At 43.1% G+C, this 17,980-nt stretch overlaps 1 protein-coding gene across 7 annotated transcripts in view; it reads right to left on the minus strand.

Annotated features, from left to right (window-relative positions):
- The window catches only part of CADM1 (cell adhesion molecule 1), a 285,697-nt gene that overhangs the window by 43,344 nt on the left and 224,373 nt on the right, over nucleotides 1–17,980 (minus strand). For all 7 annotated transcript variants that reach the window (XM_083588750.1, XM_083588746.1, XM_083588745.1 and 4 more), the window contains exons 5-7: nucleotides 17,318–17,473; nucleotides 5,051–5,150; nucleotides 3,394–3,566 (exon numbers count right to left, since the gene is read on the minus strand). In XM_083588750.1, the coding sequence (XP_083444876.1) occupies nucleotides 3,394–3,566; nucleotides 5,051–5,150; nucleotides 17,318–17,473 (429 nt within the window). The remainder of the gene's footprint in view (nucleotides 1–3,393; nucleotides 3,567–5,050; nucleotides 5,151–17,317; nucleotides 17,474–17,980) is intronic.

The raw sequence follows: 17,980 nt of genomic DNA on the forward strand, positions 1-17,980 counted from the left end.
AAAAAAACAAGAACCCAACAACAACTGATCTAAGCCTGCATTCACCCTTCAAATGGGGCAAGTCAGGTGCTGAAGGTGATGCCCAATCTCTGTGTCCAGGGCCTGATACTCAGAGACAGGCTATCTCTCGTCACAGAGGTGCCATTTTGAGGGAGATCTCTCTCCCCCTTCCCCCATGAATCTGCTTCAAAATGTCATCAAGGAATTTACACTTATGTACAGTGACATGTCAGGGGCCTCCACAATCCTGTTGCTAACACATTTATGAAACATGCAGTTCCCTTTCACACAAACTTTACTTGGGCTGGGGTTACTTGGAGGTTTTTAAGCAAAGGTTAGATGACCATGGATGCTTGAGCTGAGATGCCTGCATTGCAGAGGGTTGGACTGGATGACCCCTGTGTCCCTTCCAATTCTATGATTCTATGAGTGCTACCTGCAGATCCTACTTATTCAACTGAGGTAGATGCAGAAGAATCCATTGGTTGATTGTGCCTGGTACATAAGATTCTGTGTCTCCCACTCAGCTGTACATGGCAGGGGCTACTCTACAAACAGAGTCATGTTTGACTAGGGACAATGTGTTTACTACCTATTTTTCCTGCTGCCAGACTGTGGTGAAATGGGTGATTCCAAGCAGGCAAAGAAGCCGGAAACCAGTTTTGCCTGGTGAGTGTTTATAGACGGCATTCTCCCATATTCAATCAGATGCCAACATAAGATGCCATCAGAGGAGTAGCTGGACTTTGCAAGTTTGGTGCCGAAGGTTGGCTCCGCTGTTGATAATTTCTTAGATCCTTTGTTGCTTAAATATATTTGCATGTTAATTTTTAAGCAGAGGTTTGATGGGCCTCAGCCTGAGACCAGGAACTTAGCCAAGACTGATACACAATTCAGGTCAGGAGATCATCAAGAAAATGAGGGCTGCTCCTTCCCTCAGATGATGTCAGCAAAGCTGACCTCTGCTGTAACTTTCCACAGGAGAGAACAATTCCAAGTAACCTCCCCCCCCCCGGGGTCAGAAAAAGAATGCATAGTAAACTGTACACAGTACAGATATCCAGCTTCCACTGCCAGTGCATTTGACTGTATTAGGCAGGTACTGAAAGAGACTTTGATTTGATGCATTTCCATGGTACAACATCTTCAGATCCATGGTCCTCTAACTGGCTCATGCAACAGAAAACCTGATTAACAATAGCAAACACCTAACAGGTTTTGAGTGATCTGGTGACCAACGTGGGCTCGTAGTGTTGTCTCCTGAGCCTTCTCAATTTTTAGCTTCACCACTTTTTTCATCAACTAAACTTGCAAGATTTGGCAGGCATGTCAGTCTCCCCCGAGGTGTTCCCACTGAAAATGGGTACAGGCGGTAACATATTTCAGTTTTGATTGAAAGCCTTGGTTTTTGGTTGAGGGGAGAAAGTATCAGTCCAAAGTTTTTCAGATACAAGGAAATGGTGGCACGTATGTGGAACAGTGCATTTGAATTTGAGGGATATGGGCATTTTTCCATTATTAATTTTATCTCTCCTGTTCTCTTTGAAAGCATTTGGTTGTTTTCAGTGATAATCCTACTATTTAAACATTTTTCAGTGTAACAATGGCAAGGACAACCGTCTGTTCAACTCACCCATGAGAAGCTGTTCTGTAGGAAGGATTAGATTGTTTGGAAATGTTACTTTTCTAAATCCTAACTTTAAAAAGAATTTTCCCCCACCAATATTTCCTAAGACTTGTACACATCATCTGATATGCACTGTCCTCCTAATCTTTCCAGCCCAATTAACTTCCATTCACACAAGTTTCACTTCTCTTACACTAGACTTAGGGGCAGCTATGGCCTATATAATCACACAAGGAAGTCAAAACACCTTCTCTGGAGCAACCACACAAAGGTAACATCGTCAGGAGGGCACTCTCCTACTCTACACCATTTAAAGGTTCCTACCTGTATATGTACACATAATTTTGATGGATGGGCAGGGGAAGAATAAACTAGGCAGTTAGCTGATCTATACAAGTACAGAGAGGAACCTCACAATGCCTCTCCCTGGGTGAAGATTGCAATTGGTGGGTTTCATGCTTTGTGCAAACTAATGTCAAGGATGGAGGCCCATGACGGTTGGCAGATTATAACAACTCGGAACAGTGCACAGGGTCAGAAGCCCAGACTGAGCTGCTGCATTGCAAGCATCAATATGCAGAGCAACACTAAGCTGCTGGAGAGGGCAGACTTGGAGGCCGGGGGGCTGCGGGGAGGTTAGAGAGGATGCATGGGAAAGGAATGACTGAAGGCAACTTACCCATTAAACATTCTGAAGCTGCAACATTTACGACAGAGCCTGCTATATAAATTGAATGCCCTACACATGTGAAGTGATATTTCATGGAATGGGACTGCAACCAACAATCACCCCCTAAAGTTTTCCTAGAAAGAGTCTTCTGGAACCGAGGGGATTCAGGAACACAATGATCTGAAAACAACTGGCTCTCATTATTAGACGCCTTGATTTATCTGTCCACGCTGCCTGCACCACAGCCTACAGAGCAGCAATATGTTCATGTCACACAGAACACACCAGTCTTCCCAAGGCTGAAAGGACCGCATTCTGAAAGGTAGCTCCGGAGTGGGGGTGGGAAATTATTTAATTTTTCTTTTCGCAGGCTAGGATTACTGCTATTTATGCCACAACATTTTAAGGAATGGTAAAAAGAAACCCAGGAAAACAGAATTAAAGCAGGTACATAAACGGCACTTTTAAGAAAATGCCTTAGCAAATGTTTTAGTGCCTCTTTGGCAGCTGAAGACAGGCAGAATGAGACTTGCCTTTCCAGATTGTGTGCTGGGTTACATTATCAGCACACATCTTCAGTTATTTAACTTGCTAAAGAAGGCCTGGCTTAAAAAAAAACAAAAAAAAAAACAAAAAAACAAAAACTCCCGTGCTCATTTTTTCAGATGCTTCTGAAAAGACTTCACTGGAATACAAATGGGAATATGGCTGAAGCTGTCCTGGATTGTGAAATGAAACAGGATGACTCCAAGGTGTTTATTGCCCTGCCCCTCTTTGCATCTGGCAACTCCCCTTCTCCAAGCCAGCACTTAATGACAGTGCAGGCAGTAGTTGCTTACTTGACATGGGAAGAAAACACAGACTGAATCAGAAGGGGGAAAGAAGACAGAAGTAAATAGGCTTGGTTTTGGGTTTTCTGTGTGTGTTTTAAACAACCCACTCACTTAACGTGCCGAGTTTGAACAGTTATCAGAGGCTGCTTTCTCCATCAAACTGCTTTCTTATTCCACCCCCCTCCCCACAACCCCCGCCCAGAATATTTGCCAGCAATTCAGCATAAAGACATCTGGAAGAAGGGCGTGTTTGTCTCACGTACCGTATACATAAAGTGTGTAATCGGAAAAGGACATCCCCACTTCATTGGAAGCCTTGCAGCGGTATGTGCCGTTATCGCTTTTGTTTAGGCTGTTAATGTGGAGGTTTGAACCTGACACTATAACGTGTTGAGGCATCTCGTCGTCTACTCTTAACCATGACACATCTGTAGGCCTAAGCAGGGAGAAGACAAAACAAAACAATAACCCCAAATGCATTACTAACCCTTTGACTTGCATGTTAAGTCAATGTCATAAGTAGCATTTCTTTCTTCTTGTGATATAGTTGAGTTCAGTAACAAATATCCAAGTTTAATGGGCAGGGAGAAAGAGAGAGAGAGACAATATGCAATTGGAAAAGCAGGGAGGCTCAGCCTTTTCTTTGTGGGGGCACACACAGGAGGATGCTTGGGTATTATTTCTCAGCTCTGAAATTCTTTTCCATCAAAGTCTTAGCATGTTCTGGAAGCAACGCAAAACATTTGTTGGAGAGAGACATAACTAAGGTAAATCAGCCCATAATGTCCTCGGTTTCCTTTGGCTTTCTGAATTGCAAAGAACACCAGAGACATAATTTCCAAGTGAGCAATCATCCCCTCTCTCTTCCTCTTCTCACACAGGATTTGGAAAAACAAGTTTAAAGCCACAATATGCAAAGCTTTACACATACCAAGTGAAGGATAATATACCACACGCAGGAATAAAAGGGCTCTGCAAAGATACAACAGTTAAACAGAAAAAAGAAAAGCTCAGGGAAAGCAGCGCACAGTTCAATCCTATGCGTTTACTTGGAAGTCAGCTCTACTAAGTTCAAGGGGAGTTACTTTCACGTAAGCAGACATTAGGATTTCAGCCCTAGATCTGAATTCATAGTAAAAGATGATGGATAAAAAGTGACTGAGCCTGGGGTGAGAGGAAAGGATCAGTCTTCTGTAGCTAAAAATTTCAAAACAGGAGCATATTGATCAGAGATGTCTCTGTTAGGGTTCACCCGTTAAAACAGACACTGAAAAAAAGGGCAGGCTCAGGAGCAAAGAAGGAAAATACTGGAGGGGAAGGTCAACTTAAAACTGAGTGAAATCTAAGCTGTGTTCACCGTGGAAAACAAAATCAGAGGAGAGGGAAAATGTAAGGGCAAAGCCCTTCTTATTTAGTATTGGTGGGAGGAGACCTATATTTTCTAGAATCTCACCCCTAGCATTTTCAAATAGATAACTTTCCTTAGCATTTTATCTGTAGTCCGACTGCGGCCAATGTTTCCTTTGGGCACTTGCAAGTTTCTGCAGCCGCACATATCTATCTGCTAGTCAAAGGGTGGAAGTGGACCAGGGGTAGGGAATCTGCAGCCGGGTGTGGCTCGATGCCAGCTCCCATCACCACTGACCACTGGACACACGGGCTGGGGCTGATGGGAGTTGGAGAGAGTCAAACAATGCCTAGAGAGCCACAGGTTCCCACCACCCCAGGTTCCCCACCATGGCTGCAGGTGCGTTCTCGTGGCCTTGTGCTTCAGACATGCAACGTCATACCAACGCAGGAGAACAGGACCGGGTGCTGAACATGCTCAAGAGAAAGACCAGAAGGAGGCAAGCACTCTCCTCGAACAGCCCAGTAATGTGGATGGGCACGTTCTGACGGAGTCTCAGGTCCTCCACTTACTCTGGTTTGCCCTTCACTTGGCACAGAAGGTCGAGGAGGTCTCCTTCTCTCGTTAGAGGCTGCGCAGGGGAGTTCTGCAGGACTTGCACTTCAGGCTTATCTGCACATCAAACACACAATACAAACATCAATTTATACGTCTGCGTACAAAACAACATACGAATGATATCAAGCAACCGCGCATTTAAACAGATCGTGAAACAAAAACTTTGTACTGACACAGCTTCACCCTCCTGCCCCTCTCCGCTGCACCCGTCTAATCAGCAAATTATCCTGGCATTTTCCCAAATTAAGTTGACTAATAGCCTCCAAAGCCTAACGCACTGATAAGGAATCCGCACACCAAGGGCAGCAGCCCCACTGGTTCTTGCAAAATGAAATTTTGTTAAATTGAAGTTTATCTCTGAACTCACTCGAGCTAAAGGAAACTCATTTGCCTTCATGCTGAGGTGAAACGGCAGATTTGTGGCGCTCAGAATTGATACATTTTATCATGTATCATATTTTATGGGCTGACAATACTTTGTGCCGTGGCATATTAATACGCCGAGGCTCCGATGGGTGCATTTGTGCTAGGAAAAGCTTAAGGGAAGAAATGCCAGGCCGCTGCCTTTTGTTGGAACAAAGCGGAGACTTCTGCTCGTGCCGATGAATCTCGCAAATCCCCAAACACAAACACACCGAGGGATTAAAGGCATTTTGCACTCAGGGAGGCAGCTCAGAAATCCTTTGGAAAGACCCTGTAGGAACAAGAGCCCAAGTCCGCAGTTACAAAGTCCATTGCCTTCAACAACGGCACATGCGGAGCAGCAAACAATCTAACCAGAACGCTATCAGCTCAAGGCAGCCAATTGAGCGCCGCTTTATCCATTTTGATTTACACACAATCCCACATCCAATTCCTGGAATTGGCAGCAAATCTGCACTAAATGAAAGAACTGAATGCAAGACTGTAATATCTGAAGGTGGTGGCAGGTAAGAGAAGTTAGTTACATCTAACGGCGGGGAAAACACCCCCCCCTCAAAAATCTGAAATAAAGAACAGCTTAGAATACATGTTTATATTATTTATTAATTTATCTAGTCTGCTAGTGATATCACCATTGCTTCTCATCCTGGGATATAAACAAGGTTAAGAAGACATGTGCACTGATTACTACATACTCAACAAGTATTATTTTATAATGCTTATAATGTTTATTTTATAATGTTTAGAATCATTTGACAATAAGGATTGACTGATTATTTTATTATTAAGACGGAGGGAACAGACTAGAAAATAATAATGATAAACACCACAGCAGCAGCAACAACAAACTGCCCATCTGATTGGGTTGCCCCAGCCACTCTTAGTGGCTTCCAACAAAATATAAAAACACAGTAAGACATCAAACATTTAAAACTTCCCTATACAGGGCTGCCTTCAGAAAACAAAATTCATAGAAGCTTTCAGAAAACAGAATTTATTTGCCTTCTTAGAAAGCAGTGGGAGTTCAATAGGGCCAATCATTATGCAATCCCCACAGATAAGAAATAACAACACGACTTGTGGGCCGTTGGTTACTGACATAGACGAATGCTATCTGGATTTTCTGCCTTGGATGCCCGTGAGTCTTGGGTCAGCCACACACGTTAAGAGAAAACACAAATCCATATATCCAGACAGTTAACTGCACAATCTGACATAGTTTAATAAAATACCTTTATTTTCTCATATGGTCTAGAAAGAGTGACATACACAATATAAAATAGCAACAACCAGGTTTTTTTGGGGGGGAGGAGGAGTTAGGGTAGAGCCCACTGGGGGCTTGATGAACACTCCCTCTCTCTTTTTAGCACAAAATAAAATTGCACATATTTTCAGTACAGGCTAAGACTGTGCAGCACACATTTCCGGAGGCATAGAATGCCTGCTCTCTTCACATTCTTAGGAGATAACAGTCAATATCAGCCTGTGCTGGCTTGACCACATAAAACTTTTCATGTTTCATGTCAGAATATTAGATGAGGAATGGTTTTTTCCGTCCCTGTACCTCACAGCCTTATAACCTGTATTTGAATTTCATGAGCAAATGAAAGTCAAACCCTCCCTCTTTCCCCTTCAACAGGAATGTCATGCTGGTCCTGATGCCCTTTACTCCTGCACAGCTACCAACCACAAATAAAGGAAGAGGAGAGAAAATAATATTGATTAATTGTGAAGTGCTCAACTGGCGCGCCCAAAACAATACACACACACACACACACACACACACACACAGGCACTAGTACTAAAAAACCGGAGCAGGCCAAATGCAAAAATAAGCGAGTCCTAAGGCATTTGCTAAAAAAAGAAGAGAATAAATTAATCACATATCAGCTGGTAAAGAGTTTCGTAGATAAGGAAAAGAAGAACCAAAGCATGAATCAAAGGAAGAGATGTGATGTAAGAAGCAACAAAGACCCCAAAAGAGACTACAGAGAAATCAGAAATGAAAGGCGCTAGAGGGAAGTAACATAATCTTAAATTGAATGTGAAAAGGGAAAAAAGGCAACATCATAAGCAGAGATGCATGATCGTATTTGCATGTTGAAAAAAATAAATAAGATGGGGCAGGGGAAGAAAAAAATCAAATTAAGAAACAAGAAGCTTAAAATGGGAAGACTACCGAAGGAGTCTTACAATCACCCAATCTGGGCAAAATGAGAACACAGGATGGAACAATGGGCAGAAATAACGGGGGGGGGGGAAGGATCTTATCAATATTAGACAACTGAAAAAGGCTTGAAAAGGCTTGGCTAAAGATGGAATCGCAGAAGGGAAAAAAAGAGGAGCAATATCTTTGATTTGAAAGGAAAGAAAAATAGTTGCATCATTGACAAAAACAGACGGGAAGGGAAAAGTCCAGAGGAAAAAAAATATAAGAAATTTTGTCCTTGAAAGATTTAGCTTTAAAGAACAAGCAGACAGCTGTGAAGAAATAGCAAGACAAGATCAAAGATTTAAACAAGACGACAGATCAGAGATAGTAAAGAATAACTGAATATCATCAGCATAGACATGGCAACATACCAAAGGAGTGAATAAGAGACCATAAAGGAATGGGAATGAGAAGCAAAGGGTCCAACGCTGAAACTCGTGGAACCCCAATTGGGGAAAGAAGGGGGGGGAGAACCATTAACCAATACAAGGTAACTACAGTTCAAAAAATAAGAGGGAAACCAAGGAAGAACAGTACTAAGAAAACCAAGACCATTGGGGGAAGGCAAGGGGAAAGAGTGATAAATGGAATCGAAAGCAGAAACACCATAGCTCAGGGGTAAAGCACCTGTAAAAGGTCCCAGGTTCAGTGCCCAGCATCTCCAGGTAGGGTTAGGAGAGATCCTGTCTAAAGCAGAGGACAGTGGCTGCCAGTCAGCGCAGGCAATATTGTTTATTTGTAAGATCTCTTACCTTTCAACATAAGGTCCTAGAGTGGATTGCAACAAATATATTCATGCAATTAAAACCAAGCCAAACAATTCCAAACAAAAGCAGCGCAGTGCAGGTCAACCAGAACAGAAGAGATTGGTCCCATAAAAATATGACAAATTTCCAATGCCAGGGTAAAAAGGATCATCTTCAGCATACAATGGAAGCTGAATAATGACAGTGATAGAGTCTAGCTAGACACAGCTCTATGGGGAGGGCATTCAACAAATACGGGAGGCCACAGAGAAAATCCTCTCCCAGACCCCCATTACTGGACTAGGTGAATCAATGGTTTGACTCAATAGAAGAGCACTTCTGATTTTTTTCCTATGAGGATACATCAGGAAAACTGAATATCACTACTGCTTTTCAGGCAGAGAAAATTGGTTTTAGTGAATTACGGCCCAATCCTACCAAGAAGCAAGTCTTATTGAATTAAATGGGGCTTACTCCCAGGTAAGGGGAGTTTGAATTGCACCTTAAAAGTTTCTTTACAGAAAGGGGGTAAAGTCACTGTGATTTCCTGGCTTTAGTCCTTGCCCCATATTATAGAACAACCCATGGCACATGCTACTACATCAAAATTGCCTCGGTGGATATTCTCCTTCCCAGAGGCTTTGTTTGGGTGGGAGAAGGGACACAGTGAATAACCCATGTACTGCCTAGGGGGCAGCTGACTGTATTGCTGTGGGTTAAGCTGCAGGAACATGTCTTCCAATAGGTGGCCAGAGGAACACACCACAGTCCTCTAAGCCTCTATCTCCCATCACGGCTTTCTCTGTGTCTCTCTCTTGCCTCTGCCTCAGTGCAGCCTTTTTTTCAATGTCCATGCAGCTGCATAGGCCTGTACAATACCGTAAGGAAATATGGCAGCCTATTCAAATAGAAGGCATGTGTGGAATCTGATGACATCTCGGGAGGCGTGTCGGACGATGGGCAGCCTTGCAGTTCTGGCTGCCCTCGGAACCCAGTTAAGGACATTTCTTTCACTGTTATGAGCAAGTTGCCTGCCTGCTTTTCTGAAACGGCACAATTTCTAATGCACACAGCATTGGGAAGTGGAACAACCCAGAGAAGACAGGCTCACAAATGCCCCCCTGAAATCAGTGGAACCTAAAGACTCAACTGTGGATCTTGTGGATTTTTATGGAATGTTAGCAGGCCAAGGATCCCATAGCAACCTATGGGATCTCAGAGTAATCTATGGGGCCCCAAGGCACCTTGCTTGTCCCAGGATGCTATGTCCAACACTCCACGACACTCACAGCAAGTCACTTAGCAATGAGAGGTAACAAATTCATTTGAAAGCAAGGACTACAGTGCAGCAGTTGCTCAGGAAATAGAACCATGGCTGACCTCTCATCCTATCTGGGCAGCTGGATTGATTATTCTGCGGTTCAAGTGCCATGTGGTGCTTGCAACAGATACCTGATGGCCCAAACCGACTGGTAGTGGCTCTCCAGGATTTCAGATGGGGACAGACTCAGTCCTACTTGGGAAAGCCAGGGATTAAACTTGAGAACCTTCCACATGCAAGATGTTCTGCTCCTGAGCTACAGTCCTTTTCCTGGGTTGTGCCATTTCCTCAGTGGCCGAGGAAGCTGCGCCTGCCTGGGATGGAACCTCCCAAGGAAGGACAGCCAGACTACACAAGCAACTCAAGTAGTCACTTGAGCCATGAGATGTTTCCCCAAGTCCTCTGTGGCTGGCCAGGGATTACTCACTGCAACCACTTGACGCAGAGGTATGCTTTGGGCTAGTGCCGCTTCCAGTTCAGACCTAGAATGAACAACAGGCTGCAGCGGGTGGGTGGGTGGGTGAGAAAGGAAGTAAAAATAATCTAACTTGGCATTACTATTCAGGTATGAAACGTAAAGGCTAGGAAGCACCACATTCCTCTTACACAATTGCACCGTTTTCTTATTCACTCGCACAGGGATACATGTTTCAAGATGAAAAAAGAGTAAATCTTGAATCGCTATGTACAGAATGAGTTTTCATGTTCTCTCTTTTTGTTTGGTTGTTCTTGTTAAAACAGTCTGTTAGGAACTATAAATCTTACAGCCTTTTGCTACCAATTATACTTTGCATTACAGTTTGGTGTAACACAGCTGAGAGAAGGGGGTGGGGGGAAACCAAACCCAGCCAACAAAGGGAGAGGCCCAAATCATGAAAGAATCCATTTTGGTACCAAAAAAGGATTGCACCAAAATATTAGGTTTCTTTCTTTTTTCTTTCTTTCTTTTTGTTCCAAAGCACAAAAGCTTGCCTTTTTATTCACAGCAAAGAACAGGGGCCTCTGGGTTTAGGCCAGGGTGTAATTATTTCCCATTTTAAACCCTTTAACAGCACACTCGCTGTGACTGGGAGTTATGCTCACAGGGCCAGACTCTGCTATACTGTTCTTCATTTGCAGCAACATTCCTCAGAGAAAGCCTTATTAATGAGCTCGCAAACGAGCACCCAACTGGGAAATGTCACAAACAAGAGTGGCTAATGCTCCAGAAAATCAAATAACTGAACACTCGGCTGATCGTAGTGCCTTTCATATTTACAATAATAGTAATAATAATATAAAACCCCTTTAAATCACATATTCTGAAAGGGTCAACACCTCGCTGAACAAAACAACTCATTTATTTATGTTCAGAAATCTCCAGATGATAAATTATATTGATGTTAATCACTTCACTGCATACTATTGCAATTAATATTTGCACTCACCAGAAGCAAACAGATTATTAAAGCATGAGGTACTCGCATATGGCTAGCCTCCTCCCTCCCTCTATTTCTTTCTCTTTTTTTTTTGTTTTTTTGTTAAACATAATTGAGCACAGGGAATTCTCTTGGTTATGAACAACAAACAGAGGTTACAGCAGCTTCCCTGGGTATATATTTTTATAAACATGCATGTAGACATTATAAATATCTGTGTTCCATTAATTATGACTTAACTTTGCATTACTTCTCCTGGGGCTTAAAAATTCAGCTGTGCCTGTCTGCCTTCCCCTTAGTGTTACATAACAAAGGAAGGAGGAAGGTACTACAAAGGCAAGGGAAGGGGATTACACACAGACACACAGACACACACAGCATGCAAGACTGAGCTTTCCCCTTCTCCTGTTTGTTTAGCTCAAGCCCTTAATGATGCCTTAATGTATTTTGATGCTCCATTTCCTTTTTTAAAATTACATTTACCCACAGCTTCCTTCTCAAGCAACATAAGGAGTTGTGAGTATACACTGGAGCAGCCACCATTGGGGGCAAACCATCTCTTCAATATGCTGCACCAGTCCAATCCCATGGCATAACTAACTGGCTTGTGACTGCCACCCAAGTGCAAAGGCAGCTACGGCTATGTGCCCTTCCAGCAGACACACATCAGTTTCAGCTTTGTTCTCCTGGTATTAAGGCGATATTCCATTTCACATTACAGGGTGCTTGGTGGCAGATAAGATCCTGCACATCTCGGGTGTCCTTTGGAAGCATCTTCCTCAACACACACAGAAAGCCAGATTTCTGAGGACTTTTCCACCATAGGAAAGTACCGTCCATAACCATGGCAAGATAGTCACGTTTAGGAATGTGTGACCGAGGTCCTACCTGGGAGCATCAGAGGTCAAAACCAGGGAGACAAGGCATGCCTACTCAACTAGGAACATCTTCAGCACAAGTCCGGATGAACTGGATGGGAACCATCGGCCTGTGCAATTCTCAGACTTTGATGGGGCTTGTTCATGGGGTATGGACAGTCTTGGTACATTTTTTTTTTTAAAAAAGCAATGTGCATCCCACTTCTCCTTCTATGTGAAGCAACTCATGACAAAAGAAGAGAACCACAAATATCCAGACACTTTGCTGCTGAGAAGGGCATATTTTAACAGCTTCCAGACATGAGAGCAAGAGGAGATTGAAAATAACTGCAGGTCTATTCATTTAGCTCACAGGTTTCCTTGCATTGCATGGCTTATATATTACAACATTTTATACCACTTGTTAAAAATAGCCCCTCTAAGGGGCATACAGAAAAGGTGTATTCAGGATTGTTTTCAAGCCAGCGTCCCGCCTCCCACATCCTAGTCATGATTAATTAAGGCTAATAATAATAATAATCATAATAATAATAATTCAGAGGCACCAGATGCTCCTAGGCTTCTGACTATGCAGGTGACAGACATTTGTCTTTAGTTTCACAGGCATGCATGCACCATGTTCCAGCAACCCACCACCCAGCCTGGAGTGGGCATGTTTAGCCAACTTTTGGTTTCCACTAGGCAGCCATTCATTGAAACAGCCAAAGAAACCACTCACTAAGTTCTCAAAGTTCTCACAGTGGCATCAATGCGAATAACAAAACAAAACCCAAATCCATAATTTCAGTTGAGCAGCCGCACGAAAAGCTCAGCTTAAATGAAATGCTCATAAAACCTTAAGTTAAATAGGTCAGACTTGTCAGGCGGAGATATCGCATGCTAACTTCCAACAAAGTGAAATTGCGCTGCAGGAGGCTCTGCTTCTAATGGAATTACTGACGGGTGGAGAACAATAGCTAGGCAGGTATGCGGACAAAATCTCTCCTTGCAAATACTGCGATTACCACATTTAAGGGGCTGTGGCAGACACAAAGCTCAGTCATCTAAGGAAAGGTTTACTGTACCAATTTAAAGTTCCCTTCCCCTCGCCCACTTTGCTCCCAAATGTGTGTATGAGTTAGAAACATCCTGACTGGCTTGCAAAGGCACTCCAAATTCAGCACATAACTATACTTTCCTCCCTCTTCTTATCCTGTTTTGTTTGACCATTGCCCTCACAGTAGATTTTCCTCTGATGCCTGGAATTTACCCTGCATAGAAGAGTTAATATGTGGCTTATTTGTCTCTCAACACTAAACAGGCATTCCTGAAATTATAGCAAAGTTGGAGAGGAACAAGCCAAGAATCAAACCACAAGTCCCTGTTCATTGTGTGGCCCTCTATAGCTGCAGGAATCAAAGGCCACTGCTTTGAGGCCAGGTGGCAGTGCAGCATTTTGCAGATACAACAAGACATGTTGGAAGGGACCATCAATGGCTGTTTTGAGAATGAGTAGGCATGAAACTTGGACTGGCGTGCTCCTTCCTCCCATTTCCTTCATATGCAAGGGAGAAGACTGCGAGCTTCCACTTCCGGCATGCAATTTATCCTGGTTGGAGAACTCTGGTAGGGTCAGAACAAACATCTGTCATATTGTTGCAAACTCCAAATGGAAGCTTCTGATTTCCTCCCTGTCATGCATGGGAAGGGGGGGGGGATGAACCTAAGGCTGGCCTCTGCTCTTTCTCATTAAAAAAAGGATGCTCTGCTGTTACATCTGACTCTAGACCTTAACTTAGTACTCTCCTTACAGGTCTTGTTGAGTGTTCTTCATAGTTTCTAAGCTGGGGGGTGAGGAGAGACTCCAAAAACGGGAGCTAAATTTGCTATGTTGCCATAATAAAGGTCTCTTCCCGATTTAGCTTTCCCCCCCCTCCCCTGCCTCTCTTTTGTAGAAACGTTAGCATGTCTGCATATTCAGGACTTTGAGCAAACAATAATTAGCTCGCTGCCTTGAAATACCTCTGTAGATAATTTGAATTTTTCCTGCTAATACCTTCTCTTTTATTACAAGCCACTTCCTGCTGAAATCCCATCTCATACTAAGTACACCAAAGTGAGAAAATCGTTCGCTGTGACTGTGCATTCATTGGCACGGCTCTCTTGATCACAGAGGCAGGTGCTGGAAAGGGAATGGCCGGGTCAGGGTCACGCGTGAACTGTGAAGCGGCGGATAACGTCCCGGTTCTTTAGTGTCCCCCCCTTCCTCAAGGGCTGCCTCTCCTCATCCTCCCCACGGAGGCTTATTGGAGGAGATGTGGCCTCTGATACACCACTGACATGCCGAATGCTTAGGTACCCCTTGCTCGGCACCACTTCAGGCCGCTGCCTGCCTGCAACCTAACAGAACGGTCAGCTGGTGTGCTTGAAACGGTGATTGGGAGGGCTACACCTTGTTCTGATTGCGAGTCCAAAAAGCTATTGAGAGAGTAAGACAATTACACCTGATTTCACAAGTGCTATTTCTCTGAAAGGCATGGCGTGGACTCAAAAGGCTGCTGCAATCTGGACATCAGGCAGCAGTTGAGTGGGCCGTGCAATTTCTTCTGTAGCCCCATTGCACTGGCGGTACCAAAGGAGGGGGAAACCTAAGCCAAGGCTTGCAGCTTAGTGTCGGTTATGAAAAGGAAAACAAGAGAACGTATTGCTATGCTCCAAGATCACACTTTCCTCAGTAACAGGGGTGCCAAATATATTCTAATCCCACAGTCAGAAAATGCAAGTGGCATATGCCGCCCTCTGGGCAGAGGTTTCACCACCAACAGAAGACATACTTGTTCATCCAGGCTTTCTTTAATAGGATTCATTTTGATGCTTATTTTGTTTGGATTTGTTGTGTTTTATTATTGTTGCGTGAACCACTTTGGTACTGCCTTTTGCAAATAAGCAGCGGTATAGAAATCTTATTCTAAAAGATCTATTTAACCAAATCTATATACCATTTGATTGCAGTGAGATCTTTAAGAGGTTTACAAGAGATGTTAAAATCGTCAGCATAAAACCGCTAAAGCAATTCAAAATATTAAAAATAATAATTAAAATTAACAGTGAAAGAGATTAAAAATACACTGATATTTATGTGTCTGGATAGGCTTATATGAACAAAACCTACATCATCATGAGTTACTATAAGACCAGGGATTCTAAACAGACTAAATTGGGAGTCAATGTCTCTTGTTGTGTCAGAAACTGGCGAACATGCTCCATTGGTAGATGGTTCAGTCTCAAACCTTCTCTGCCCACCCTTCTGGTCGCTTGCATCACATCTATATATATATCTCCCTTGGGTGCCTCAGTGGCACCCAAAAGCTGTCACCTGCGGCAGCTGGTTTGTCATAACATTCGTTCACAAAACTGACCAGCCTTGTTCCTAAGCAAGCAGGCAACCTTGCAACAGTTCAAGCAACTTTGCTCATCTCCCTTTTTTGCCAGCGTGCGCCTGTACATGCCTCTGTCTCTGTCTGTGTGTGTGTGGTTAAGCTTTTTTGATCAGACCTAACAAAGGTGCTAATGTATTATTAAAGCTAATGGAGCTCTACAAGAAATGTTAATGGACATTAAGTTTGCATAAATGAATTACACATTAGCACAGTAGCAAGACAGCTACAATCTGCCAATTTAGGCAGTATCTGATGGTTTTTGTTTTCCCATTATGGGGACATTACTCCCCCAATACTTTTGGGCGATATGAAAATTGTAAGCAGAATGCTCATAATGGAACAACATAATGAAGTAGAAGAAATAAATTAACACAGGGGCTTCTTTGTGTAATGTTATGGTTGAGCTGCATATACAAAAGACGTTTTGAATCACCATCTCCTGATCGCCCTGCTTCATTTCTGCTCCTCTGTGAACATGAAGAGGTACTGGGGGACTGATGCCAGGTTGCTGCTCTTCCTTGTTTTCAAATGAATGATGTCACACTGCATGGGTCCCTTCCCATCCCAGAAAGAGGCCGGTCATTTCTGCCACAATTCTCAGCATTATTTCAGCACAAGAAACAAACAAGGGATATGCAGATGCCAAGGCACCCCGGAATGGTAAGAGACCTCTGGTGCTCTTACTGAAACTGAAAGACACAGCTTAAGCAAATCAACAATCCAGCCAGTGGGATCTACTTTAAAGCACCCTGTAGTGACAATTCTTACATAACGGCACATACACTATCAAGACAGGGCAGGTTGACATGCCCAAAGCTTCCAAAAGTGGAGTTCTGTGGAACTCCTAAAAAGGGAGACATATTCATCTTGTCAGATGGAGTGACAGCTGGTCCCACTCCAGCATAATTTGGTTGCTAACTTGTACTTGCTGCTGCACAACGCTTGAAACAGCTCATAAACAGAACCAGAATGGCTTACCTAAATGCCACCTGGGTAGTTCATGGCTGAGGTAAGACCTAAACATAGGGGTTTCTGCCTCACAGCTTCTAGAGTAGATGAAGAAGTGTGCAGAATTGAGCCATAGTCACTAGATTCTACTGGCACTCAATTTTTTAAATAATTATATTTTTCATCAATACATTTTTTTTCCCAATTCACCATAACATTATTTTACTAATTATTAAACTTTGACTTCCCTTCCACCTTTCCATGGTTTCCTTCTAGCTTTCCATTTATTCCTGCATATTGCAGTCCCTCCATACTTTCTCTTTTCCACGTATTTTATACTGCTGAATTTATTCTAATCCTGCTAACGTTTTAACCTGGTTGCTGTAATTTTTCATATACTCTACATGCACTTTCCAATTCTCCTTATATACTCTATCTTCTTGTTCTCTTATTCAGATGGTTAGACCCACTGACTCTACCGGCACCCCAATCTGTTCTAGGATTCCATGTCTTTGTAGACGACACTGATACATGCGTTTGTTTGTTTTTGTAATAATAATAATAAACCTTGACACACTTCCATGTTAATATTTAAATGCTTAGTTCACATGTCTTGAGGCAGCTCTGCACAGATAGCACAAGAACAGGCGATGAGAAATAATTTGTCTTCAAAAAGAGCAGGGAAAGAATGCCTTAAACCCAAATTCAATACTTTAAACCTCTCATTTAATCAAATCAGATAAACAGCTTTTGTATGCTACAACAAACCATAATTGACTAATCAATGGCTTTCGTCAAGCCACTTCCATGTGTGGGGCAAGCGGGGGGGGGGGATGGTTGTGACTCTGGTACTCACACATTACATCTAGGTAGTACTTCGTCTGCAAGTCTTTGACGGCAGGATGGTCTACCTGACAGACAACAGCAACCCCATCATCCTCTCGCTTGACCTTCAACGAAAGGCGACTGGTCACTGTAAACATGTCTGACCACTGCTCCTCTTCTGTTTTACCTGCATAATGGACATGAAAGGGGAGGAAAAAGAGCAGGTAAATGGTAAATGACTAGACCCATGCCATATCCATCCAAGATCATCCTCCATCGCTGCATTTGTGTTGTCATTTTCAGCTGAAGTCACTTCTGCAATCTGTACTCATCTAGTAGTGACTTGCCTCATTTAGCTTATCTATTCCAGAGCTTCTCTCCACTTCTGCAATTCTTAAACAGTTCCACTACGCATATGCTGACCTATTCCTAACCCCCCAACAGGCATATTCTTGCAACCTTATTGTCTCTGTTTTTATTTGCACATTTCTATAATCTGTGGGTGTTTGTAGGGTGGCAACACCTGCCTTTCATTGTTACTTTCCTATCTACATGCTTATTGGATTAATTTGTGGCACACTGATGACCTGCACAAAATAAAGGGAAACAACACATTTTTTAGTTGACAAGCAGCTTCTCTTCCTGGCGGTCAGGAGGAAATTCTTAGCTGGCAAAGGTGGCCAGGTGAGTGGCT

This window comes from Podarcis filfolensis (assembly GCF_964270895.1).
Source record: "Podarcis filfolensis genome assembly, chromosome: 15".
In the NCBI taxonomy this organism is placed as follows: Eukaryota; Metazoa; Chordata; class Lepidosauria; order Squamata; family Lacertidae; genus Podarcis; species Podarcis filfolensis.